Here is a 25,951-nt window from a genome sequence, read left to right as displayed (position 1 = left end):
TGATCGTGAACTTTACGTGCATTGTGGAGGCGCGCGTGGGGGACGTAAGGCCCATAATGCCTTGACAGGACGGGAGCGGTGGAACACTTAAGTATTTAAGGTCACAGTGATCGCATATTTTACAGGAGTTTTCCTATTATTCCAGACTGTTTAAGAAAGCATTAACAATGACTGCGGCGGCATCCGTGTACCCCCTTCACCCCCCGCCGCTCCCCCGCCCTTCAGTGAGCAGCGGAGGCGCGGGATCGACTGACGCTCGGCGAGTGGAACGGACGAACCATTCTGAAACGCTAAAATTGGAGGGCGCCAAGTTGGATGCCGGCTGCGGTTGGGAAAAGATGCGTCCCGCGAAATACAGAATCTGCCAAAAGGACGTGAAATGCTGAAAATACGTTAGTGTATAAATCCAGCTCCACAACGCTTTATTGAATTTTGTGCTGGTTTTCCTAAATCATCGGCGGCCCCGGAGCCTGCCCGGTGCACGCTGCGGGACAGGACGGACACAGAACAAATATATTAACAGGGTGATACCCGGCGGCCGCTGGCTGCTGGTGGCTCCTCGGGGGCGCGGCGGCCGCCTCTTGCTCGAGCTCTTTATGCTTTTGTTACGTGTTTTACTCCGTTCTTTTTTCCTCCCTTTTTCCTATACACGATTTTTGGCTCCCGCGCCGCCTGCCTCCGCTCGCCCGCCCAGCTTGTGTCGTGCGGGGATGTTGACTGCCGCAGTTGTTCTTGTTATTGATGTTCTTGATGGTGGTGGCAGGGGGGGGGGATAGATTTGTCAATACAGTTTATATTTGAGCGTGATGAGTGAAGACATGGCTGGTGAAAGCGAGGGTATATACTACTAACACATGTATGCTTCGCGGGATGTATTCTTTCTCTTTATTATTATTATTATTATTATTATTATTATTATTGGTGTGAATGGATGTTCTTGCGATGTCTTGGGGTGGGTATGAAGTGGACGGTGAGCGAGAGAGAGGAATCAGTACGTCACTCATTGAGGTATGTGGTTTATTTTGGATGTCGAGGCCGCCCCAGGTGTGTGTGTGTGTGTGTGTGTGTGTGTGTGTGTGTGTGTGTTTAAACGTGCTTTCTCCCCGGTTCTTCAAGGCAACATAGACAGTCCTAGAGTGTGTTCATTGCTATGGCGCCAGTAGTTTTTCGCCCTACCTAACACACCCTTCTCTCCCCGACCCCTCTTCCTTACCTCTCCCTCTCCCCCCTCCAGTTCCCGTCAACGTTCCGCATCTACCTCCTCTCTCCCTTTCTCTTGCTCTCCCTCCCGTACCCACCACTCATTCGCCTTGCCTTACAAATTCCCTTTTCTCTCCTCCTCCAGTTCCCTTCTACCTTTTTTTTATCTTCTAGTTTTCCCTTCTTTCCCCACTTTCTTCCCCGGTCCCTTCTCCTTTCACATCTATCTAGCTTTAGTCTTTATCTTTCCTCCTTTTTTCCATTTTTTCGTTTTGTCCTTTCTTCATTTTCCTCCTCCTCACCGTTTCACATTTCCAGAACCTTTCCTTTTTCCCTTTTTCCTCCAGTCCCTTATTTCTCCATCTCTCCTTTTATCTTTCCTCCCCTACCTTCGCCCGCTCCTTCAGCCTACCTTCTTTCTCTCTCCATTTCCCTTCCTCCTCACCGTTTCACATTTCCATAACCTTTCCTTTTTCCTTTTCCTTCCAGCTCCCTTATTTCTCCATCTCTCCTTTTATCTTTCCTCCCCTACCTTTGCTTAACTTCATTCTCTTTCCCCATTTCCCTTCCCCGTTCTTCATCTCCTTTACCCACCCATAACCTTGCCTTTTTCCCTCTTTCCTGCACTTCCCTTATTTCATCATCTTTCCCTTACCTTTCTTCCTCTCCCTTTGCTCTCTTCTTTAGTCTTTCTCCTTCTCCATTTCCCTTCTCCATTCTTCCTTCTTTACCCACACATAACCTTGCCTTTTTCCCTCTTTCCTCCCGTTCTCTTATTTCATCATCTTTCCCTTACCTTTCTTCCTCTTCCTCTTCCACTCCTTTAGTCTTTCTCTTTCTCCATTTCCCTTCTCCATTCTTTCATCTTTACCCCCCTTTCTTTCTCCATCCTTACCTTCTCCCCTTTCTTCATCTTCTAACCACCTTCCTTTCTTTCTTCATCTCCTCTACCCACCTCGTAGCCATTCTTAGGTCTGTAGCGGCCGGCCAGCAGTGGTCCTAATTTTTTTTCCCCCTGGGACCCAACGGTGGAAAGTCTCCTTGTCTAGTAGGCGAGAGGCGGGCGGGCGGGGGGGAGCATTTTACCTAACCCACCGGGGAGAGATTTTTGTAATTCTTTGTGTAGCGAGTCTTTGTGGAATGGTTACCTCGGGTTGTTCGCTGGTATAACTGCAGTGGGTATGTGCACACGTTCGACTACCTACACGTACGCACACAGGGACAAAAAGGAGCTTAATGTTTGTACCTCATACTTGCGATACAGCTTTACATCTCCCTAAGGCATTGGATGAGTCGAGCAAGAAATAACACACGTATCTATATTAAAAAAAAAAAAAAAAAAAGTTCCTGCACCCCTCCCTCCTCCCCCACACAAGGACTTCACATTTACTGGCTACGGACGGAAGGGAAGGGAAAGTAGTAGTAGTAGTAGTAGTAGTTGTAGTAGTGGTGGTAGGCGTCGGTGGTCGGGCAGAGGGTGGCAGGTATACTCGTAGCCACCGCTGGAGGGCTGAGGACCGAGGCGGGGGGCAGCTGGAGGGAGGGAGAGAAGAAGAGGAGGAGCAGGAGGAGCTGTCTTATGTGGTGTCTTCCTCCTCATCAGCTCTGCCACCTCTCTTTACCCTACACACACACACACACACACACACACACACACACCTTCATTATCCCTGAGCCTTATTGACATCACATCTATTTCTTCCTCATTCCTTTCTCTTTCTGCTTCTTTTTTCACTGCAAGTTTTCCTTCAACTATTTTTCTCGCTCGCCTTGGTGATCTTTTCTCCTCCCGTGCGTCTCCTCCTCCTCCCCCTCCTCCTCCTCCTCTAAGGAAAGAATAGCTGGAGGACATTCCCCCCTAACTCCCACCTCTCTCTCTCTCTCTCTCTCTCTCTCTCTCTCTCTCGTTTCTTTTATCTATGTATCTTCCTTTCATTTATTTTTCTTATTTCTCTCTCTCTCTCTCTCTCTCTCTCTCTCTCTCTCTCTCTCTCTCTCTCTCTCTCTCTCTTTCGTTTCTTTTATCTATCTGTATCTTCTTTTCCTTTCATTTATTTTTCTTATTTCTCTCTCTCTCTCTCTCTCTCTCTCTCTCTCTCTCTCTCTCTCTCTCTCTCTCTCTCTCTCTCTCTCCACTCGTGTCTCCCTCTTCAGTCCCTTTTCCCGACCTCTACTTCCTCCCTTTCCCGCCGCGTCTCCCCTACAAGACCCCATCGTCGGCCTGGGGTTCTATTAGGAAGTTGTCGTAGATGCTATTGAAAACAACTGAATATTGAATCCCCTCGAGGAAATGTCAACTTTATTGCTTGGTTATTCCTGTAAATTACCAGCACCGCGTCGCCGTCTAGTGGAAGCGGCGGCGGCGTCTGCTCCTCCTCCTCCTCCTCCTCCTCCTCCTCCTCCTTTACTGGAAATGGGACGCCCCCAAAATAATATTAATAAACGTTAAGTAAAGCAGTTATGTAAGAAAGAAGTGTTGTTTACTGATCATCGATGTTGTCAAAACGTTCGTGTCCCAGCACTGATTTCGTTCTTCTGGGTGCCTCCTCCTCCTTCCTCCATTTGGTGTGTGTGTGTGTTTAGAGAGAGAGAGAGAGAGAGAGAGAGAATCTTACATGCATGGGTTTATCATCTACTGTTGCTTGACAAATTTTACCGAGGCGTATAGTCACAAACTCTACATCCTTCAACTTTTATATATATCTCAAATCCCTTTCCGTTAGACGAGCCTTCCTCTGTTCAGATAAGACTAGAAATGCTTAGGTGAAGGTGAGTGGAGGAGGAAGGGGTCACCTGGTTCACCTGCCAACACGTGGATGTGCCAATTAGCGTCACCTGGGCCGGGACTACAGGTGTGTCCGCGTGACCACCCTCTCCCAGGTGAATCCCGGCGTGACCTGTGCTGCCAGATTCAGTCACCACCCTGTAAGCCTATATTCTGATCCTCCTTTTTCTCAGTGGTGCTCTCTCTCTCTCTCTCTCTCTCTCTCTCTCTCTCTCTCTCTCTCTCTCTCTCTCTCTCTCTCTCTCTCTCTCTCTCTCTCTTTTATTTAAACATCAAGATATAATGGTATACTTATGACAAAAGGGGCGGGGAAATTGTCTCCATGCTCTCTCTCTCTCTCTCTCTCTCTCTCTCTCTCTCTCTCTCTCTCTCTCTCTCTCTCTCTCTCTCTCTCTCTCTCTCTCTTCGAATAGATTTCAACACGTATTTTTCCTCTCAACATTTTTTTCTCTCTTTTGATTTCTTCCGCTTATTTTTAAACCCCTTTCTTCTCTTCAAGACGTCACTACCTTGAGCTTCTATTATTCCTCCTTTTTCTTAGTTTCTTGTCATTTTCTATTTTCTTTCATCCCCTCTTTTTGTTTTTCTCCTCTAGCATTTCTTTCGCCTCGACCGCTTTTTCAGTCTCTTCTTCCCCACCACCTACTTGTTTTCCCTGTGCGTCTTCTCACCTTCACCTCCAGTTTGTTAGTATTTGGATAGAGTAATCTTGTTTAAGTTTTATTGGTAGAGAAATAAAAAGTAACAAGTTGATGCACATTAGAACATCTGACAGGCGACTGCTAGTTTTCAAGTAAACACGAAAACAAAAACAACAGAAAATGTAGTAATATGCATTTGGTGGTTGACAGTTTGACAGAACGACAGACTCATACCAGAAAACCTTGACAGAGCCGAGAGAGAGAGATAGACAGGTTGGATAAAATGGGACAGCAAGGCACTGATAAGAAAAGTGTTAGGTTAATGATAAGGGAAAGATAAAGAGGATAAGCACTCGCGCTGGTGAGCAGAAAAATAAAATAAAAAGTAAAGTAAAAAGTGTCGGAGTAGATATGACGAGGCGATAGACTGCCCGTAAAAGTGAAACATTTCCGTGAGTCAGGAGGGAACAAAAGTTTGCGCTTTTTCCCAGATAAAAGGACAAAATATGGACAGGAACTTGTAGTGGGGCTTGCCGGGTGGCGCAGACTGTTCGAAAACTGTTAACTGGGGGAGAGTGACTGATGCATGAGTAGACTGAAGGATTGCGAGTTAAGGCAATCAAACAGACCAACAGACACGCTCACACAACAGAGGGACACACAATCAACAGGGGCGAGGCGGCACACGAGCCTCTGTTGTTGCGGACTTTATTGCTACTGGAGAGCTATTTTGGACCCGCTTTACTCACTCTCTCTCTCTCTCTCTCTCTCTCTCTCTCTCTCTCTCTCTCTCTCGTCCCTCTTAACAACCTCCTGCTCCCCAAAATGCCCAATCGTCTCTCTGAAGGTTGTAAAAGGCGAGGTGTGAGGGCGCGCCACCAGAGGGAGCGAGAGATGCCGTTACAAGCGTTCCTAATAGGTGCGAGTGAAGGAAGGGGAAGGTGAAGGAACTATAAACTTTCTAGGGTTTGAAAGAAGCGTAGGAGGGTTAGAAGGAACAAAACCTCTGCATAGGATGAGGTAAGTAAGTGAGCTATTGTGTTGCACTCATTCTGGGACACTGGGAATTAGGGAAGACAATGGTAAAAGAGCTAAACATCGTGGGTGTGAAAGGAGCGTAGGACACAGATAAGAAAACCTCTGCTGGGGATTAGAGAAGTGGATAAGATAGTGTTGCACTTATCATGACATATTGAGAGACTGGGTAGAGGATGGTAAAAGAGCTAAACAACATCTTGGGTTCACAAAGGAGCATTGGAGTGAACAGACAGAACAAAACCTCTGCTGGGGATTAGAGAAGTGGATAAGTGTTGCACTCATCATGACATATTGAGAGACTGGGAAGACGATGGTAAAAGAGCTAAACATTCTTCTTGGGCTCACAAAGGAGCATTAGAGTGAACAGACAGAACAAAAACTCTGCAAGGGATAAGGGAAGTAGATAAGATAATGTCGCACGCATTCTGATACGCGGGGTAAAGGAACTAAACACCTTAGGTTCTCCAAGGAGCGTAAGGCGGGAATAAACACTTTCTAGGAACATGGGAAGAGGTCAGGAAGGAGAACCAACAAAACCTCTGCAGGGGATGATAGAGAAATGGATGAGACATCGTTTTACTCGTCCTGGTGTAGGCGAGTCTTGGAATGTGCATGGTGATGGGATTGCACTTTCTAGGAACACTGGAAAAGGTGAGGGAGTAAAGCCAACAAAACCTCTGCAGGGGGTGGGAGAGGTATTGGTGAGACATTGTTGTATACGCCCGGGGATAGGCAAGTGAAGAATGGGGATTGTAGAAGGATTAAACACTTTCTGGGAGTATGGGAAGAAGTCAAAAGAAGAGAACTAACGTAAACTCTGTAAGGGATGAGAGAGAAAAGGGTATGAGATGTTGTTATTGAGAGAGGTATTGGTGAGACAATGTTGTATACGCCCGGGGATAGGCAAGTGAAGAATGGGGATTGTAGAAGGATTAAACACTTTCTAGTAGTATGGTAAGAAGTCAAAAGAAGAGAACTAACGTAAACTCTGTGAGGGATGAGAGAGAAAAGGGTATGAGACGTTGTTATACTCGTCCTTGGATAGACTAGTCAGGGAAGGTGTGTGTCAACGTTTTCGTTCATGCTCCCGTCTCGCTGTGTCTTGTGCGTCTAATTGTTTATCTCCTGTTATTTGTTTATCTTCCACTGTCTGTCCTCGTCTTGCTACAGTTCTCTTCTACATATTGTTTACTACACACACCAACACGTATATGTCCTCTACACTACACAACATTCATTCACACGCATATACACTCAATCACCTCTTTTATGTGTTTTGTCTGGCTCAATGACTTTTGTATGTTTTTTGTGAATAAAGTAACCCTGACGGATATTGCATTTCTCTATCCGTGAACCAATTAGCGCTTAGAACACTACCGCAAACAGGTGAACGGTGAAAAGGATCAAACACTTTCTAGGATTGGAAAGGAGCATGGGAAAAGGCCAGGGAGAACTAACCTAACTTCTGCATGGAAAGAGAAAAATGGGTGCTTGTTATCCTCTTCCTGAAATAGGCAGGCTAAATGAAGTGAATGATAAAAGGATCAGACACATTCTATAGGATTGGAAAGGAGCATGGGTCAGGGAGGAGAACTAACCTAACTTCTGCATGGAAAGAAAAAAAAAATGGGTGATTGTTATCCTCGTCCTGAAATAGGCAGGCTAAATGAAGTGAATGATAAAAGGATCAGACACATTCTATAGGATTGGAAAGGAGCATGGGTCAGGGAGGAGAACTAACCTAACTTCTGCATGGAAAGAAATAAAAATGGGTGATTGTTATCCTTGTCCTGAAATAGGTAGACTAAATGAGGTGAATGATAAAAGGATCAGACACATTCTATAGGATTTGAAAGGAGCATGGGTCAGGGAGGAGAACTAACCTAACTTCTGCATGGAAAGAAATAAAAATGGGTGATTGTTATCCTTGTCCTGAAATAGGTAGACTAAATGAGGTGAATGATAAAAGGATCAGACACATTCTATAGGATTTGAAAGGAGCATGGGTCAGGGAGGAGAACTAACCTAACTTCTGCATGGAAAGAAATAAGAATGGGTGACTGCTATCCTCATCCTGAAATAGGCAGGTTGAGGTGAATGGTGAAAGCATCAGACACTTCCTTGGATTTGAAAGGAGCATCAAAGAGGTCAGGGAGGAGAATCAAATCTCAACAGGAGCGTCAACCTTTCCCCCATCAAATTAGGTTCGAGCCGCAGATGAGACTAGGAATCGAAGTTCGAATCTGAGGCCAAATTGAACCCCGTAATGCGGAAACTCCCAGCCCAAACCTTCCCGCCTCCGCCGCATGATTCCCGGCCGCTAGCGAGAGTAATTGTGAGCCCGAATTGAAGCCTGAACCATATCGTGAATCACTTGAATATTGTTACGGCCGTTCGGAGGAGATGAAGCGTCATTAGGTTGGTTATTGGTGGGAGTTGTCTCGACTCTCACTCACGCCCTCCATCCCTCTCTCCATTCCTCTTTACCGGTCTTTGTTATTTTCTCCCTCCTGTTGCGTCTATATCTCTTTCTCTCTTCCTCACTCCTTACCTAACTAGTCCTTTCTCTCCTTACTCCATCTCTCCTTTCCTCTTGTTGCTCCTCATCATTCTTTCTCTCTCCCTCCTTCCATCTCTTCTCACTCATCTCTTTTGCTTTCTCCTGTTGCTCCTCTCCTTTCTTTCTCTTTCGCTCCCTCCCTCCAACTCTCTTTATTCATCCTTACCTCTATTCCTCTCTCCTTCCTGTTGTTCATCTTTCTTTCGCTGTCCCTCACTTATTCCTACTTTTATCATCGTTTCTTCTCTTCATTCTTAACATCACCACCACTACCACTGCTGTTATTAATACTTATATGATGCCCAGCTACTACTACTACTACTACCACTACCACTACTGCCTTCCTTTCTTGCTTTTTCACACCATTCCCATACTTCCCCTTCCCTTTCCTCCTCCAGCAGTGAGTCACCACACCCACCCTGGCCGGCAGCGTCCCTCACCCTCCCTCCGTCAGGTTTTGTAGCCCCGATGTGATCAGTGAACAACCTCGACACTTTCTTCGGGTATTCAATGGTATCACCCCCCTCCTCCTCCTCATCCTCCTCCTCCTCCTTTAGACGAAAACAAGGACACGCCACCTCACTTTTTCATTATTTCCACTTTCGCCGCCGTGACTTGAACATTTTATTTTTATTTTTGTTTTCCTTCTCTGGACCATTTTTTTTCTCTCTCTCTCGCTTTCCAGGGTTAACCAGTGTCTGAATGTAGGTCGGTTGTGCTGTCTGCTATTGGGGTCACCGAACGTCGTATAATATCGCTAATCACTTGCTTTCATTGTTTCGGAGACGTTTTGAGTCGGTCTTAGCTGGTCGAAGATTGTAATCCGTAATAAGACATCCTGCGGTTTACCTGTCATTACCTGGGACGTGTTCTCATTAGGGGCGGATGTGGAGCAAGCTGTATTTTTGTGTATCGTGAACTGTTTTGTGTCCTGTGATTGTGGAAGTGGAGATGTATACGTGTCTTTTACCTGGTTGTATCTAGTTCCCTTTCCCTCAAGAATTGCCAAACGTTGTAATAATAGAATAGATAATGAATGAAAACTAGAGATGAAAGAACCTTGCTAAGTGGCGTAAGTTAGTCAGTTTTCATATTACGTTATGCTCTGGGGTTGGGTTTTCTTTGCTTCCCCTCAAGTATTGCCAAACGTTGTAATAATAGAATAGATAACGAATGAAAACTAGAGATGAATAAACCTTGCTAAGTGGCGTAAGTTAATCAGTTTTCATATTACGTCATGTTCTTGGGTTTGGTTTTCTTTGCTGGGTGACTGTATACAAATGCGTCGTAGATCGGATTTGTAATGGAGGCGTGTCAATGTGTAGGTGTGTTTAGTAAGTGTTGTCTTGACGTGTAAGCTGTGGGTGTAATGGTTGTATTTGCCCCTTACATCAACCCATTAGCTGTTCATTCATTGTCTGTGTGTGTGTGTGTGTGTATGTGATCGGATGGTGAGGATTATTTGAAAGAAGTGGTTGCATAGGTACTGTATTCAAGGCGTTAATCACCCTATTAGATGCATTCACACATCCATCGTGCCTCAGTGTGTGTGTGTGTGTGTGTGTGTGTTGCTGAGCGGCGGCGGGGGATATTTATCTGGAAGTGTAATGGCGACACTCGGGTTGATAGAGCCGCCGTGATCTTGCGAAAGGCGTGTGTTGCAAGTGTGTGTGTGTGTGTGTGTGTGTGTGTGGCGGGCAATGGTGTCGTGAGGGTGTTATTCAGGCCTGGGGGGGTTGGTGGTAGCAGGGTTGTAGTAGCAGTTGCGTGTAGCTGCGGCTGTGGCGGTGGTTATGGTGGCAGGGATCGTTGTCACCGCCATTATCTACTATCGATGGTCCCAGCGGCTATCCGGGTCACCATCAACACCACCAGTTCGCGCGGTCCGACGTAACGCACCTTGGGAAAGATTATATCGCGGGTGTACTATGTAATTACCGCGGATTTTCAGGCCATTTTCGATATGAGGTTTCCGGCTGGCTGTACTGAGGTGGAGTTTGAGGTTGAGTGGTCTGGGAAGTTGAGTATGTATACGCTATAGTCTGAAAAGAGGTTTCTGGATATATTGAGGTTTATGTTGTGAAGTCGAGTATGTAGGCCAGTTTCGAAGAGAGTTTTTTGGCTATAACATGAAGTTCTGGTGGTGTTGTGAGTATGTTGTAATGTCGAGTATGTAGGCCAGTTTCGAAGAGAGTTTTTTGGCTATAACATAAGGTTCTGGTGGTGTTGTGAGTATGTTGTTGTAAATCGAGTGTATGTAGGCCAGTTTCCAGAGTTTTTTTTAAGGATAAGGTTGTATTGAGTATGTTGTTAAGTCGAGTATGTAGGCCAGTTTTTAAAAGTTTACTGGCTATACTAAGGATGAGGTTGTATAGAGTATATAAGAAAGTTTCGAAGAGTTTTGATGTTGATGTGGAGGTTGTGTATATAGTGATGTCGATTATGTACACCACCAATTTGTACGCACCATGCCAATCAATACTGCTGTCATGGTGTGTGTGTGTGTGTGTGTGTGTGTGTGTGTGTGTGTGTGTGTGTGTGTGTGTGTGTCCTCTCACTGTTACGCGGTGGTCAAGACGTCGAATCTGCTAGAATAAAAGGGAAGCCAAATCATCTCGCGAGTCACGGGGTCAGAGTCTTCATCCTGCAGCCCTTCTTCGGGTGGTGCGTCTCGAGGGTGGGTGGAAGGGGTAGTGGAGGGAGCCTTGGTGGTGGTGGGTGGGAAGGATGGGTGGTGCGGCTCTTATGGGGTGGGGAGGATAGTGTGTGGGTGGGGGCGTGATGGGCAAGGAGTGCGAGTGTGCAGACGTTACATCTGGTCCGGCAGAACACCAGCTAACGTCATCTGTCCCAGCCAATCAAGGTAATGCTGAGGTGGTGTCGGCGGCGCGAGGAGGAGGAGGAGGAGGCAGAGGAGGACGAAGTGCCACTATACTACCATGGCATTCAACACAACCAGGCCTTTGGGGCATATTTTGAACCATTTCTGCACCCAAGAACACGTAATTTACTAGTCTTTCGTGGGAGTTTAGGGCATTTCCAGGGGTCTGAACCTTCTTCTGCACGGTGAACCTAAAAGAACGCTTATTAGAACTCGATTAACCTCCTTTTTGGCCTTTGGAAATAGTTGGTGTGAGGGGTGGGAGCATCTGACAACACCAACCTTTGCTTCTTTCATCACACTATAAACAAAACCAAGGAAAAAAAGTTTAAGCCTCAGCAAACGTACCACTTGGGCCTACCGTGGAGGTGACCTATGGCGGATGGGTGGTGTTGCTGGTGTGTGGGGCGATGTGAGGCTGCTGCAGTGGTAACACCTAGTGGGGGGGGAGAGGGGGGACTGCAGCTGACCCCTGGCCCCCGCAGCACGTTGTTACACCCTCCGCCGCCACCGTCCCCAGCCTCTGATCCCCTGGCAGTGGCTCTAAGCACGGAATTGTGCCTGACGCAGCTTTTATTTTCCATTTTTCATCTTTTTTTCACCTCAGGTATTGGGGCTTTAGCGTCAGACTATTATGTTTAATCATGCCGTCATGGCCTGTTTAGAGCAGCAAGGCGGCTAGCGTGACGACTTGCCTCGTCGGGTAATGCTGAAACAACCTTCGGGCAAGGCTGAGGGAAATGAAGGCAGCGACAGCAAGGCGCGCGGCACGAGGAGGAGGCCGGGAGGAGGAGGAGGTGTTGGGCCTGCAGCTGTGTGACCCTGGAGAGAAATGTTCGCCTCCTTGCCTCCCGCCGGTGCTTTTATTTACTTGGCTGTTCTTGTTCTTCTAGTGGATGAGTAAATAAAGTTAAACAGATACCATTTTTACCCCTCCTCCCCCCACGCTTACACACACACACACAAAAAAAAGAAAAAAGAATAAGACTTCTAAATCACCACTATGAACTATAACTACCAGTCGTATCAGCGTTGCCGTTTGACACATACTTCCTCTCATAGTTAGGGATGAGTTCAGAAAATAAAATAACAAGGGAAAATGTTTGGAAAGAAAATTAACTAAATAAATCTAGGAGAAACGCAGCGTTGAAGAAGTAACAGTAAATGGAATAACGAACCGACGATCATGTTCCAATACTATTTTCGAACGACTCGAGCACAACAAAACCGAGTGATGAATACGGCAGCCGCGAGGAGTCGAGGACCTCAGTTTTCTTTTGACTGCAGGAGACGCATCACGGAGGCCGTTCGTCGAAACAAAGCCGGCAAAAGAATCCGTTTCCAGGACCATATGGACACGAGGAAGACAAAGATCTGGTGGCAATGGGCCGTATTTTAAGACACCATCGCTTCTCACATCAACTATTTCTAAATGTCAAAGAGGGGATCAATCTGTATTTCATGAGTATTTTTTTAAGGTTCATGGCACAGAAGAAGGGTCAAACTACCTCCAGGGTCATAAAACTACCCCTGGAATGGCCTACAGCTCCTACGAAAGCCATGTCAAATATGTGAACTTGGGCGACGAAATGTTTTAAAATACGACCCAATATTCTTAGGAAACGAATTTAGGTATATATGATTAACTGTATTAGCCTGCATGATCATAACTACCTGGATTGAGCGGCGTAAGTTAATAATTAGATCTCTGCACCGGTAAGCAACTTCAAAACTTTAACATTATAATAATCATGATGGGTTTCAGGATTTTATATTGGTAATGTGGGTGATGGTTTGCCTTTACAGTCGAAATATACAGAGATTGAAGGAGGAGGTTTCGTTGTTGTGTTATTTGGAGATGGATTGTTGATATTGTCGTCGTAGAGTTAAAAGAAGGATTTTTTTGTTGTTGTTGTTGATGTGGATAGGAGAGGGATGTCTTGTTATTGTTGTTGTCAGTTGTTTGCCATTTATAAGTCAAGTAGTGTTACAAGCTTTGTGAGTTGGGCTACGCTGGGGAAGCAGCTGCCACGAACAAGGAAATAATCTTTGTTTCTGTTGGCTACGATTATACCTGATCTTACTAGAGTACTGTAACAAGCCTCGTAACAGTGAAACGATGTAAGCATGTTTTAAACTGTTCCTTATCTAATCAACTCACTACCATAGATACTTGCAAGGCTCATAATCAAACCCCATAGCGATTTTTTTTACTTGTCTCTGTTACTTTTTTCTCGATCTTTCTTTCCGATTACCACCATGGAAATAACTCTTGTGTAAGCATCGTCGTGAAGGCTAATAGAGTAGCGGTTGGCAGTCCATTGATTTCTGTGCAGGTCATCTGAAAACCTGCACGCTGCTGTCTGTTTGTACGTGAGGTGAAGCGTGTGTTTGACCTCATCTGGCCTGAGTGCTGAGGTGTGCTGAATCTGCGGGGGTTCAGGAGTCAGGACAGGGCAACAGCATGCGTGGTTTCATCTGTTGGTTGTTTGGTTGGAGGGGTCCAGTAGGGTAGGATGAAGGGGGTTGTTGCTTAGTTTAGTTGTTGGGTTGGTTGGGTTAGTTAATGGGTTTAGGTAACGCAGAAGGAAGATGGTTTAGTTATTGGGTTTGGAGTAACACAGAAGGGGGTTGGTTTGGGTCACACAGGGTTTCTTTGACCTCGTATGATGCAAGGGATTAATGGTACTGAGTGGGGTGAGGGGTTTGTGGTGTTGACGTGATTGTTCAGTAGGGAGTAGTGAAGGAGTAGGGGGCACTGTTATCTCGTACGTGTGAGGGAAGGAGTGTTGGCAAGAAGGGTGGGGGTGGGGTGGGGATGGGGGGGCGTGGTGTTGACGACTGCAGTGACATTTTTGTTGCCGAATTGATGATGTGATTTACTGGTGAAGTTGTTTGCCGTCAGGGAGTATTGTGTTGCTGGATGGTGAAGGAGTGTGAGTGGCGGTGACGAGCAGGGAGCGGGACAGGAGGGATGGAGACTTGGGAGAAGGATTAACTAGGCTACCCTTTACGTTTTTGTGATTTGCTGGTGAAGTTGTGCTGGCTGCTTGGGAGTGTTGCCCCGAGTGATTGTTGGTGTAGGATTCCGAGTAGAAGGACGGGAGGAGAAGACGGGGAAAAGGGATGACGTGTGTTGGTGGAGGATTGAAAGTGGACGTGACGGGGAAGAGGAGAGGGATGGAAGAATGAGGACAGGAGAAAGGGATGACACTGAATAATTTAGGTCATTATATGTATTGTTGGTGCAAAGTTGTGTAATGCTAATGTAAATCTGAGTTCCATTGAAGGGGACGGAGAAAAGACAGCTTGGAGGAAACACTGGCTAGGGATTGAACTTAGCTGAACTTCCTTTTCGTGGTGAATTCGAGTAGTTTTGAAGGAGCATAGTGGTGGAGTAATAATCAGAGGCACAAGTGAAAGTGTCTTGATTATCTTATTTTATCTGAGGTATCCGTATTCTTGGTGATTTGTTAGTCTAATGTAGTTATGTATATGAAAATAGGGTAAAGATTCGTTTTAGTACCGTGCCAGTATCTCATTATCTACTTTATGAAACATCAGTATCTCTTCACATATCTTCTGCAAATCTTCAACAGTCATGGAAACGCTTTCAAAATCCAATTCAAGGTACAGGCACGGTACTAAAACGCATCTTGACCGAAAATAGTATGTAGTTAAGGGTGGGTGTTAGTTGAAACGTATACTTTTTTGTTTGTGTGAAGGAGCGATACTATTTTTTTTTCTTTTTTTTAACGTGTTTTCTTGTGCTTCGGAAGATGGATGGCGTATAGCGTGATAGTGACTCTAGACCAAACTGTTAACTGGATAATGACTGCGTGTGTTTTAATGTGGCCAGGAGTGAGGGATGGTGTTGAGGCGGTGATGGCTCGGGGACATGCGATAGCCTGGCGAGGGAAGCAAGGAGGGAGAGAGGCGGCGAGACTTGTGTGTGTCCCTCTGGTGTGTTCGGGCGAGAGGCAGCAGCTGTATGTTAGTGGCTGTTATGGTACTGTTAGGCGTGATGAAGTGCATGTTATAAGGTTATTCTCTCTCTCTCTCTCTCTCTCTCTCTCTCTCTCTCTCTCAATAAAACTTCACCTACCCTCTCTCAGCAGCATATTCTGTTTCCTGTGACGCGCCGTTGAGGTGGATGAAACATTAGTAAACATAAGTCGGCACGTGAAAGGCCCGGCCGCTGGCTGCATCTGGCGGGTGTCAAGCCAGTCTGTGGAAAGGATCTACAAAAAATCTCCCGGAAAGTATAGCTGTGGAGGCCGATCTTCTCTTCCTTGCTCCCCCCCCTTCCCCCATTTGTGCCTTTAGTACCTCCGCTCTGCAGGGTCTTGTTGCAATGGGAGGAAGTTTATCATTTATTTATTGCTATTTTATGGAAAATGGTCTTTTAAATGTCACAGAAACGTTGAGTTAAACGTCCATCCGAACGTTGGAGCATGAGGTCACGTGGGCGCCCGTTGTCATGGCAACTGGTTGAGTTGTCAGATACTTCCACACAGCTTTGTTGTTGAACGCCGGTCTCGCCTCGACTCTCGTCAAACATCTATACGCCGCAATGATTGTGGAGTGATGTATAAAGTTGTAAAACAAAAGAAGCCCTCCTTCTTACCATTAATGTCAAGGAACGGGAAAACGTTGAGTTGGCGAGCCGAGACACACAGGCTGCAGGGTGCGGGCGGTGGCTGGCGTGAGGACATTATTTCCTTTCCTGAAAGTGGAGCGGTCTCTCATTCTAGCGGACAGGGAAATAATTATGGGCGCCTGTAATGGTGGTGCCGGTCATGTGGGGCCTGGACGCACGTGTTGCGCGTTCCACGTGCTCGGGGCTGCTTGCAGAGAGGAAGGGCTCCACTACCACTAACGTCACACACCCTTTTCCTGCCGTTACTATTATAGACAGAATTGATGATCACCAGAAATATACAGTTTCACATAAATAAACATACAAACACGTGTCACCACATATACATTAGCAGAGTCGCGATTTGACGCTTTTTATTGTGTATTTGCATTATGACAAGATGTTATATTGATGTTCTCCGTTAGCGGTGGCGGTGACTAATGCGGCATTGCCCACTTTTGGAAGGCGTGGGGGTGTGTAGAGCGGGGATGAATGTGCAGCTGTCACCCACGGTCTGACAAGTCAATAAATCAATAAACAAGATTACTTTAAACTGGCTATGAGGAGTCCAGTTTTAGCGGTGAGGTTTGCAAAAGGGATGTAAAGCGGGAGAGGAGGAACGCAGCTGTCCGTGTGTCGCTGTGGGTGAGCAAAGAAAACACTGGGTAGTCTGACATTTCCATACGGTTCGCGAGGTAAAATTTTCCCGTTCTTTTTACGGATAGAATGGACGACGGGCGGACGGACACTGGGTTGGTTGGAGAGCGGCGTCGGGCTGCCCATGCTCGCGGATTAGAAAGGGAAAGAAAAAAAGCCGCTTGGGCGTAAAGACCGAAATGGAAAAGGCAGTGTGGCGCCGGTGGTGACGTTTTCAATACTGCAGGCGGACTGAAGGGTGCCGGTGTGGGGAGGGGTGGGGTGTACAATTAGGGGCCCGAGAAAGGGTTCAGTGAGATAGATAAAACAATAAACAAATATGCTTAACTGTTAGATGGATGTAAGAGTCTATTCTGCATGGCATTTAGTGTGTGTGTGTGTGTGTGTGTGTGTGTGTGTGTGTGTGTGTGTGTGTGTGTGTGTGAATAGATTAATGACTGAAATTAACGTCATATTCTTTGTTGCTTCACTCCAACATATTTTATATATACTAACTCCTGTCCTTCTCTTTTTCCAGGTAAGTAATATAGTCGGCCAAGCGTCGTGGGTGAGTACTGTAATCTTAAGAATACGCGGAAGGTTATTTTTATTATTATTATTATTATTATTTATCTGTTGTATTCAGTGCTGTTTGTGGCGGTGGGTAGAGAGGCCACAGGCAAACTTTTTTTTAGTATTACCAACTAAAGTAAATACGACCGTGAAGTGACTATCACGAATCATTGATCTGACACCCACACACCACACCACACCACAACACAACACAACACAACGAACATACATGCGCTCATACACACATACACAAGACAAATGGATGGGTGTAAGGATTGGTGCCAGAAATAGCGCCGAAGGAAGAGAGAACCAGGTCATGGGAGAACGGGCGAATGTGTTCTCGTGTGGGTGGTGAAAGCTTTGATGATAGCGAAGCGAGGGGCGCGCGGGTGTGGCGGCGGCGATGGTGGTGAGAGAGAGAGAGAGAGAGAGAGAGAGACGTCTGAAGGGGTGCACCGGCTATAGAGAACGCATGAACATTGATTGATGCATGAGCAGAAGAAGAGGGAGGACACGTGTGAAGCGGTTAGGGAGGAACTCAAAGGCTTCAGGGTAAGGAAGACTAGTCCTGTTAAGTGGCAGCAATGAGCCAGTTGATTATTTTGGTTCAAGCACGAGGGAACGCGTGATTGTTGGTAGTGGTGAAGGTGACATTGGTAGCGTGTTTACAGGAGAGGTTAAGAGATGACTAAATTTAGACTTCTTGGGGAGCTTGGTTGATTGAAGGATGTGAGGAAATTGTGGCAAGTTGCAGTATGAGGGAAAGGATTGCTGGCAGTGAAGGTGAATTTGGTAGCGTGCTTAGGAGAGGAATAACTAAATTTGGACTGTGCATGGTAAGCCTGAGTGATGGAGCGGGTAATAAGAAGGAAGCGCTCTGGAATCACAGTATTGCCGCCAAGAATCGTGCAAGGCTTGATTAGGCTGCTCAGTTTTGATGCCCTTGTTATACACAGAAAGGCCATAGATTCCCTAAAACCAGTACAGAGACGAATGACCAAAATTATCGAAGGGTTTAGAAACGAAGTATATAGAAAAACGAAAGAAGCCTAACTTACCTTCCTTGGAAAGACGTAAGCTGTGAGGTGGTGTAATTAATTTAAATGGGATAAGAGGGTTTAATAAAGATGATTAATACAAATTGCTTATATTGAAGGTAGATTTTGACGGGTATTAAGTGGATAAATTTAGGTTCAGGAAAGACACGTAAAAACTAGTTTACGAATAGAATAGTGAATGAGTGGATGCATATATGATTGAACAGTTTACTATGGAGGTTAGATAGATTTATGAATGGGTAATGGAGGTGGTCATAACTCGTTCTCAGGAGCTGTCATTTGTAAGTCGACTGGCCTCTTGTAGTCTTCTTATATCCTCCTAAATATTTGTGGGTGACAGGTCGTAGTATGATGAAAGGAATGAATGTTGATAGTGGTGAAGGTGAGGGGATAAGAGAACTAAATTTGGACTGTGTATTGAGCGTCGCTGACAGAAGGAAGTGGCGGAAGGGTTGAGTAGAAAGGCAGCAGCGAAAAGGTGTTACCACGAACAAGGGAGTAATAATAAGAGTATGTGGGAGCGGAGTTGAAAAGGAGAAATATTGTGAAGACTTAAGTATTTGATGTGGAAAGTGAAGATGCAATAAGAAACCAAGAGTGGAAGAAGGGAAAAAAATATGAAGTGAAAGGGAATTGGTGATAGATGACGGGTGGAGATTGCTGGGGTGAAGCTGTTTGATGATATGAAGGCAGTTAAGACGAGAAAAAAAAAAGTGAGGGCGTGGCTGAAGGTGTCACGCTGTACCTCGAGGCAGTGTGTCATGAGGTCGGGTCACGCTCTCACGCCCAGGGTGTTGGAAGAGAGAGAGAGAGAGAGAGAGAGAGAGAGAGAGAGACCAGATGTGACTGATATAAAGCACCAGTACATGGGCCCACAAAGGTAACCACCACCACCACCACCACCACCACTCGCCTGCCCAGATAGGTGTAGGTTGCCACTGCTGCACAGGTGACGCCCCTCGAGAAGATTAACTCTGATGATGGTGTAAGATTAGGTGGTTGGCTGTGTAGGAAGGGAGGGCAAGGCCGGGTAGGGGGGGGGGGGTATCTATGGTAGTAATGGGAATTGTGTAGCAGTAGTGAAAGTGGTAGCAGTAGTAGTACTGGGAAAAAGAGGAAAGTTTTAGGGGAAGAAGAAGGAGGAGTGCTTTAAGGTTGTAGTAGTAGTAGTGGAGGTAATATTGGAAGTAGTAGTAATAGTAGTAGGAACAGTTGTAGTAGCAGTAGTAGTAGGTGCTGCATATCAATGTGCTGGTGGTGGAAGGGAGAGTCAGCGTCAAGAGGTGTGGGTGCTACAGCAGGTGAACGCCCGCTGGGGATGCATCTTGCGTTCCCACGACCCTCCCCCCCTTCTCCCCCGCCCCCTTCCTTCAGTCGCCTTCCCCCATCCAGTGGCTCCCCCCCACCCTCTCCTTTCCTCTAAAACACCCTCCCTCCCTCACACTCATCCCTCGCCCGACATCCTCCCCACCTTTAAACTCTCTCTCTCTCTCTCTCTCTCTCTCTCTCTCTCTCTCTCTCTCTCTCTCTCTCTCTCTCTTGTCTATTTTTCCCCGAGCAACAAACATTTAGGGATTTCGAAGTTGTCTGCTAGCCCTGACGAATCTCTCTCTCTCTCTCTCTCTCTCTCTCTCTCTCTCTCTCTCTCTCTCTCTCTCTCTCTCTCAGACACGATGCGAGTGGTAAGCCTGAAGGATACACAAGGCGTTGGGAGGAGCAATGTTACCTGGTCGCCCCCACCTCATTAGACACCTGTGCCAAGTGTATGGGGATTCTGGTTGGGGAGTCAGCATGCAGGCATTAAATGAATGTTTACATCTCGTGAATCTGCCTTGAAATTTATCTAAGGTGACGTTTATTTTTAGGATTGAGGGGGTTGCTCTTGGAAGGTCATTTTGTGTTAACAGAGGTGGATGTCTTGTCGTTCTGCAATCTATTAAACGTCTGGGGCTTTTATAGTGCACTCCTTTTCACTAACGTTTATGCTTATGACCGTGTTCACTGTTCAGGCATTGTGCAAAGCTACTGTGAAGGTGCGGTGAAAAACTGTGCCTCTATGAATCGCCTATCCACCCGCAGTTCTGCCTTCATGTGTTCCTTTTCACCCATTTCGAGTCGCGTTGATCGACAGAGCCGCTCCCCCTGTTCTCTGCTAGTGAAGTCGGGTGGGCGGTGACCGTAGAGTACCCGACACCCCCCTCCCTCCTTCTTCTCCGTCCTCAGCCAGAGAGTCCCACGCTCCGAGCCACCCCGTCTGCCCCAATACACCAACACTACAGGCCTCCCACATAAATTCTATATACCCCCACGCGTTTTGGCAGCACCATGTGATCTACTCGCACACAAAAAAAACATCCATATCCACGCACCTCTCTCCATCCTCGCCCATTGCCCCACGCTCCCACCCACCCTTCAGACCCAATGCACTCACACCACGGGACTCCCACATCCATACTTTATGCTCCTCACCCTTTTTCTGGAGCACTACATGTTATTCACCCCACACAATCTACGTATCCACACCCCGGTTCCCTTAGACTACACACACACACACACACACACACACACACACACACACACCTTGACTGGCATGGCTCAAAGACGCCCAACTGATTTAATTTTATATCCAATAATCGGCCTGAGCTTAGAATATTTAATCGTATAGGAATATCATCATTATTTTTATTATTATTATTATTATTATTATTATTATTATTATTATTATGTGTGGTAGTGTCAGTAATGTAAATGTTTTCAGTTGTATAGGTAAAGAGTTGTATTGGTATATTTGTTTCTCCAAAACATTACTTGCAGTGTTTTCCAGGTAGTGTAGAGAGAGAGAGAGAGAGAGAGAGAATGGTATATCCTCAACCAAGGGTAGCATAATTATTATATTATTGCCTGTCTCCTTTATTTGTTCCTCGCTACTCCTCGTCTACCACTCCGGCTTATCTACTTGTGTCGTGTGCGCGCGCGGGAGTGTGTAGCGCTGTGTACATAGACGTGTAGATTAGTGCACGTATTTTGTGGCGGGGATGCCGACGCCAAGATAAAACCTCCACATACACGCCCCGCGCGCACCAACATTTACCGGGAATTAATCAAATAAGTTCACCCTCAATGTAAATCTTTGAGCCGCCCCTATGATCGTAGTGTTTAGGAAGATGCTGATTTAATTCAGCACTGCAGGATCTGATAGAAAGCCCCGAAGTAGTACTTTTAAGAGACTTAGCATGAGCAGTATTAAAATGTTTTCGAGTGTTCGCGAAGTAAAGCCTCGACCAACCCGGCTTCAGCCCCTTGTGCACGCAGGGGTGCCATGTGTCGCAACACGGCAGATTTGGCATCGCCTCGCGCTGCTCTCACCTTCTTAACAATATTGTGATTCGTCTTCCACAACACAGCAGGAGGTTTATTGGGCTGTTGCAGCTCATATTTACTCAAAGAAAAATATGTTCGTGTATTTAGCGTCAAGACATTGTTACTGGATCGATCACAAGACCCACGTAATGTTAAAACCGTAAGATTTCCGCTTTTGACTGGAAGTAATGTTCGCCAGCAGCGTTGTCAATGCGCGGTGAGCGGCGGGCGGCGCCTCGCACCATTGTAACATCTCGCCACAGCAGCATCCCCGTCCTGAACCTTTGAGTGCCCACACTTTATTTTGTTTTTCGGCAGCAAAGAGAAGATATTATTAAACGCAGTATGTTTCGGACTCGAACGCACAGCACCAAATGGTCATTACCATCTTTTACGACAGTCTTGTCGAGTGGAGCTAACAAAACTGATCTAAATACACATATCACTTAAGAGCTGGAGTCCTGCGTCTCGTGCTTGTGTGATACGCTGATACATCGCGAAAATTTTGTATATTACAAGCGTCGGGGAAGAGGGGGCGGAGCTGGGGGGAACTGAATCGTAAAATAGCACGGTCTACAGTCCCGGATCACGCCTTATTGCTCTGATAAACTCGCATTATTTTATGGAAAAGGCTCGCACGGAGATCCTTAGTGATGCATATTTAGAGACCGTATGAATATTTCCGTGACGGCTTGGTGTAGACGGTTAACTGAGGTGTGTTGGGGATAGTGACAGAACAGGTGTTTCTCTCTCTCTCTCTCTCTCTCTCTCTCTCTCTCTCTCTCTCTCTCTCTCTCTCTCTCTCTCTCTCTCTCGCAAGCCTTTCCGTCACCCTCACACACGTCCCGTAGTTGCGTCTCCCTGCTGGTTGTCAGAGCAGAGTAAGTTTGTCGGACACGTCGATACGGTCATGCTTGTGTGCGGAAAGAGGCATTATGAACAGGTTAGGTGAAGCGTAGAAGCCCCTGTACAGGTGTGGTGTGGCGAGTGTATGGCATGGCTCCAAAGCGTCCTCCACCCCTTACCTCTTCTCCATAGCCTGCCTCTTTATCGCGGACGCGTAGTAAATAACATATCATTGATACATCATAAATATAACCATAGAAGTTAACGGTAATTATGTAATAACTGATGTTTAAGATGTTAGCAAAACTCGAAAATATGTACCTCTCCTCATTCCATACAAGGGACAAGCTACTGAAAGCAGTGTGTAGACACACAAGAAGCTTTGACGCCCCCAATATAATTACCATTATTGCCGAGTTTCTTAACGAGGAAGAGCTGCTTGCCACGTCACAAAATTAAGTCCCAAGAAAAATTGTCACACTTGCTGGTACAGACAATAAGGAAGAAATTATAAAACTACCGCCTTTGTGCGTGAAGAGGATGTGGTGTGAAGTAAACTGGTGTCCCTTGCCTGGCGTCACCACTGGCCTCACACTCCCCGGATTAGTCACGTGACCGCCGTCCTCCTTTGGTGCTCACGGGAATAGACGCTGATTCCCAGAGGTGTTAGTCCAGTCAAGAAAACTGTCCTATTCATTCCATACAAGATTACTTAGGTTAGCTCGTGCCATGCGCTTGATAACACACACACACACACACACACACACACACACACACACAAACTAGACATACAAAATCTCATTAATATCAAACGTTATTATTGACGAAGACAAACGCACTGATAAATTACGCCCGCTGAATAATGCAAATGTCACCGCCGTAATATTAATAACTGTGTGTGTGTGTGTGTGTGTGTGTGTTAGTGAATGGCAGGAGCAACAGCAGCATGAGTGGTGACAAGTGTGTGTGTGTGTGTATGTTCAGGGATGAAGCTTTACGGTGTGGTCAGGTGTGTCGTGGCCATATTGGGGTGTGGCCTCTAGATTTATGATGACCAGATATGTACAGAAGCCAATTGAAGTCTGATGTGGCCAGGTTTAGGTGTGTGTGGGTGTGGGTGGGTGTGAGGGGGGGGTGTTGGTAGGTGGTTGTGAACATGAGAAAGAGTGTGCTGTAAAGTTGTAGGTGTGTCACAAGGTAATGTGTTTTTGTACTGAAATGAAAGGCCAGGGAATGAGTGACAGGTGTTGAGACCCCGGACAGGTGTTTAAAGCGCAAGGGATTGGTGAGAGAGGAAGAGAGGCGGCGGAGGGAAGGGTGTGGGGAGTGCGGACAAATGTTAAGGGGTAGAGAGTGGACAGATGTTTAGAAGAAGGGAGACAGATGGGAGAGATATCAACCCTCCTCTTCCTCTTCCACTAATCAATAGGCTGTGAGAGGCTCTCCCTCCCTTTCTCCTCTCACCACCCTCCTCCCTCTTCTCCATCCCCTTCTCTCCTTCACTACGAGTCTTTCTCTTTTTCTGCTTTTCTCTCTCCCTCTCATTTGCTTTGTCATCTTCACGACTTTTTTCTGTATTTTCTTTCCTTTGTTCTTTGTCTGAATATTGTAGGAGAGGAGGGAAGGGAAAGACGAGGCAAGCAGTGGACGGAAATAAACCGAGGATTATGAGAGAGAGAGAGAGAGAGAGAGAGAGAGAGAGAGAGAGAGAGAGAGAGAGAGAGAGAGAGAGAGAACTGAGACTGTGTGTGTGTAAATCTATAAGGAGAAGCAAAACCCACACAGAGGAGAGAGTGGAAAGGGGGAGTCATATCGGGTAGATGGGTGGACGAAGATAATGATGTGGAGGACAAACAGATCACTAGGTACACTGGAGAGAGAGAGAGAGAGAGAGAGAGAGAGAGAGAGAGAGAGAGAGATGAATAAACAAAGAAGGATGGAAGGATGTGGAATCGAGGAAGCAAGCACCCGCGCATGGTCGGGTGCTCGAGAACAGTGGGCAGACTGTGTGTGTGTGTGTGATGGAAAAGCAGTGATGTACATGCAGTGACGGGGCGGCGAGGCAACAGTGACGCGTCTTTGTGTGTGTGTGTGTGTGTGTGTTATGGGTGCGTGGTACATACAAGTATACTCTCTCTCTCTCTCTCTCTCTCTCTCTCTCTCTCTCTCTCTCTCATGACGCGCAGCTACGAGTTTTTGTTTTGTTTTTAGAGAATAATGGATTTGCAGGACGGCATCACGGAAGGCTGTGTTCACCTGTCAGGTCGAGGACAAAGAGGTGTTAATGAGCACCAGACACGTGCCTCGAGTGTGTGTGTGTGTGTGTGTGTGTGTGTGGCTTTTATTTTATTCAGAAGACGGCGATGAATGAAAAGTCACAAGTGAATAGTATATGGCCGTTTACATTTGTACTATTTTAGAGTAAACGAGTTGAGGTGAAATTATTAACGATGTCCGTGAAACAAAATTTGATGCGTGATTGAGAAACCTTGCTTGTAAAATTTCTCCTATATATATTTTTTTTCTCCTCCCAGTCCATGCGAATTTTACGTTAGTTATTGACAAAGAGGATCTGGGAGAAGGATTGTGCACCTTGTATAAATTGTCCAGTCTCTCTCTCTCTCTCTCTCTCTCTCTCTCTCTCTCTCTCTCTCTCTCTCTCTCAAGCCTACCAAAGATATATTGGAAAGTGATATGTGTTAATAGCTGAATAGGAGGTTTCAATAATACGTATTTATTGAAGGGAAAGTGCTTTAGTATGCACAGGCTTGCCTTGATCTTTGAGATGATAGAGAGTTTACATATAAAGAAACGTGTGATCTCACTATTGATGTGTCCACGTTATTGTGTGGTCTTACTAACAATAGAAGTTGATAAAGTCTCAGGCGGGAGAGTGGTGACGTGTGTGTGTGTGTGTGTGTGTGTGTGTGACCCAAAGATCGATACTGCTTTGTGATAACTATGACTCAGTGCTTTTTAGATATTGCCTTTATTTATCATCATTTTTGGATTTATTTTGTGTGTATTTTACCCTGCGATTATGTTTACAGTGTTGGTGTAAATGACGCATTGAGTTGCCAAAGGGATTCTTGTTCTGTATGATTCAGGAACTTGAGCTGATTAAGACGTATGTATGTGTATAAGAGAGAGAGAGAGAGAGAGAGACCCCTTGCCGCCTTATACCGTTTTTCCAACCTTCACCAACTTAACCTTGCACGTTTTTACCTATTCTTTATTCCTTACCTAAAGCCTCCTACCTTCAGAAATTCATTGGGGCTGCTTGTAATAGAGAACGGACCTGGCGTTGCAATATCCACGGAGAGTGTATTGTAGAGGCGGTGTTGCTACCCTTAAATTAAAGCTGCGAGTTGTATGTGGCGGTGTCCATGGATTATTTTGCGTGTTTGTCCTGATCAGGTGTTGCGTTGGGTGGTAACTAGATTGTGTCCCTAGTGTTGTCAGGAGGGTTAGTGTTGATTGTGGTAGGGGGAAAAAGAAGAAATAGGAAATGTGCAGCAGGGACACGATTGGGAATTGAAAAAAAAAGTGTATTTGGACATAGCTATCTGTATCTGTCTATAAGCATATGTGTATAGTGTCATTCTCTCTCTCTCTCTCTCTCTCTCTCTCTCTCTCTCTCTCTCTCTCTCTCTCTCTCTCTCTCTCTCTCTCTCTCTCTCGTGTTTAGGGGTCAAGCTTATGTATAAGAGCCAGGGAAGGGTGATGGATGGCTC

The 25,951-nt window shown here is 46.0% G+C and overlaps 1 protein-coding gene across 12 annotated transcripts in view; it reads left to right on the top strand.

Annotated features, from left to right (window-relative positions):
• LOC127009196 (single-stranded DNA-binding protein 3-like) overlaps positions 1-25,951 on the top strand; it is a 229,248-nt gene that overhangs the window by 137,640 nt on the left and 65,657 nt on the right. For 7 of the 12 annotated variants that reach the window (XM_050882028.1, XM_050882035.1, XM_050882034.1 and 4 more), the window contains one exon: positions 16,919-16,948. The exons of the other annotated variants lie outside the window; for them this stretch is intronic. In XM_050882028.1, coding sequence (XP_050737985.1) covers positions 16,919-16,948 — 30 coding nt within the window. The remainder of the gene's footprint in view (positions 1-16,918; positions 16,949-25,951) is intronic. 12 annotated transcript variants of the gene reach the window in all.

Source organism: Eriocheir sinensis, chromosome 40 (genome assembly GCF_024679095.1).
Source record: "Eriocheir sinensis breed Jianghai 21 chromosome 40, ASM2467909v1, whole genome shotgun sequence".
Classification (NCBI taxonomy): Eukaryota; Metazoa; Arthropoda; class Malacostraca; order Decapoda; family Varunidae; genus Eriocheir; species Eriocheir sinensis.
Note: the sequence above shows the minus strand (reverse complement) of the source record. Positions and strands in the feature narration are given on the sequence as shown.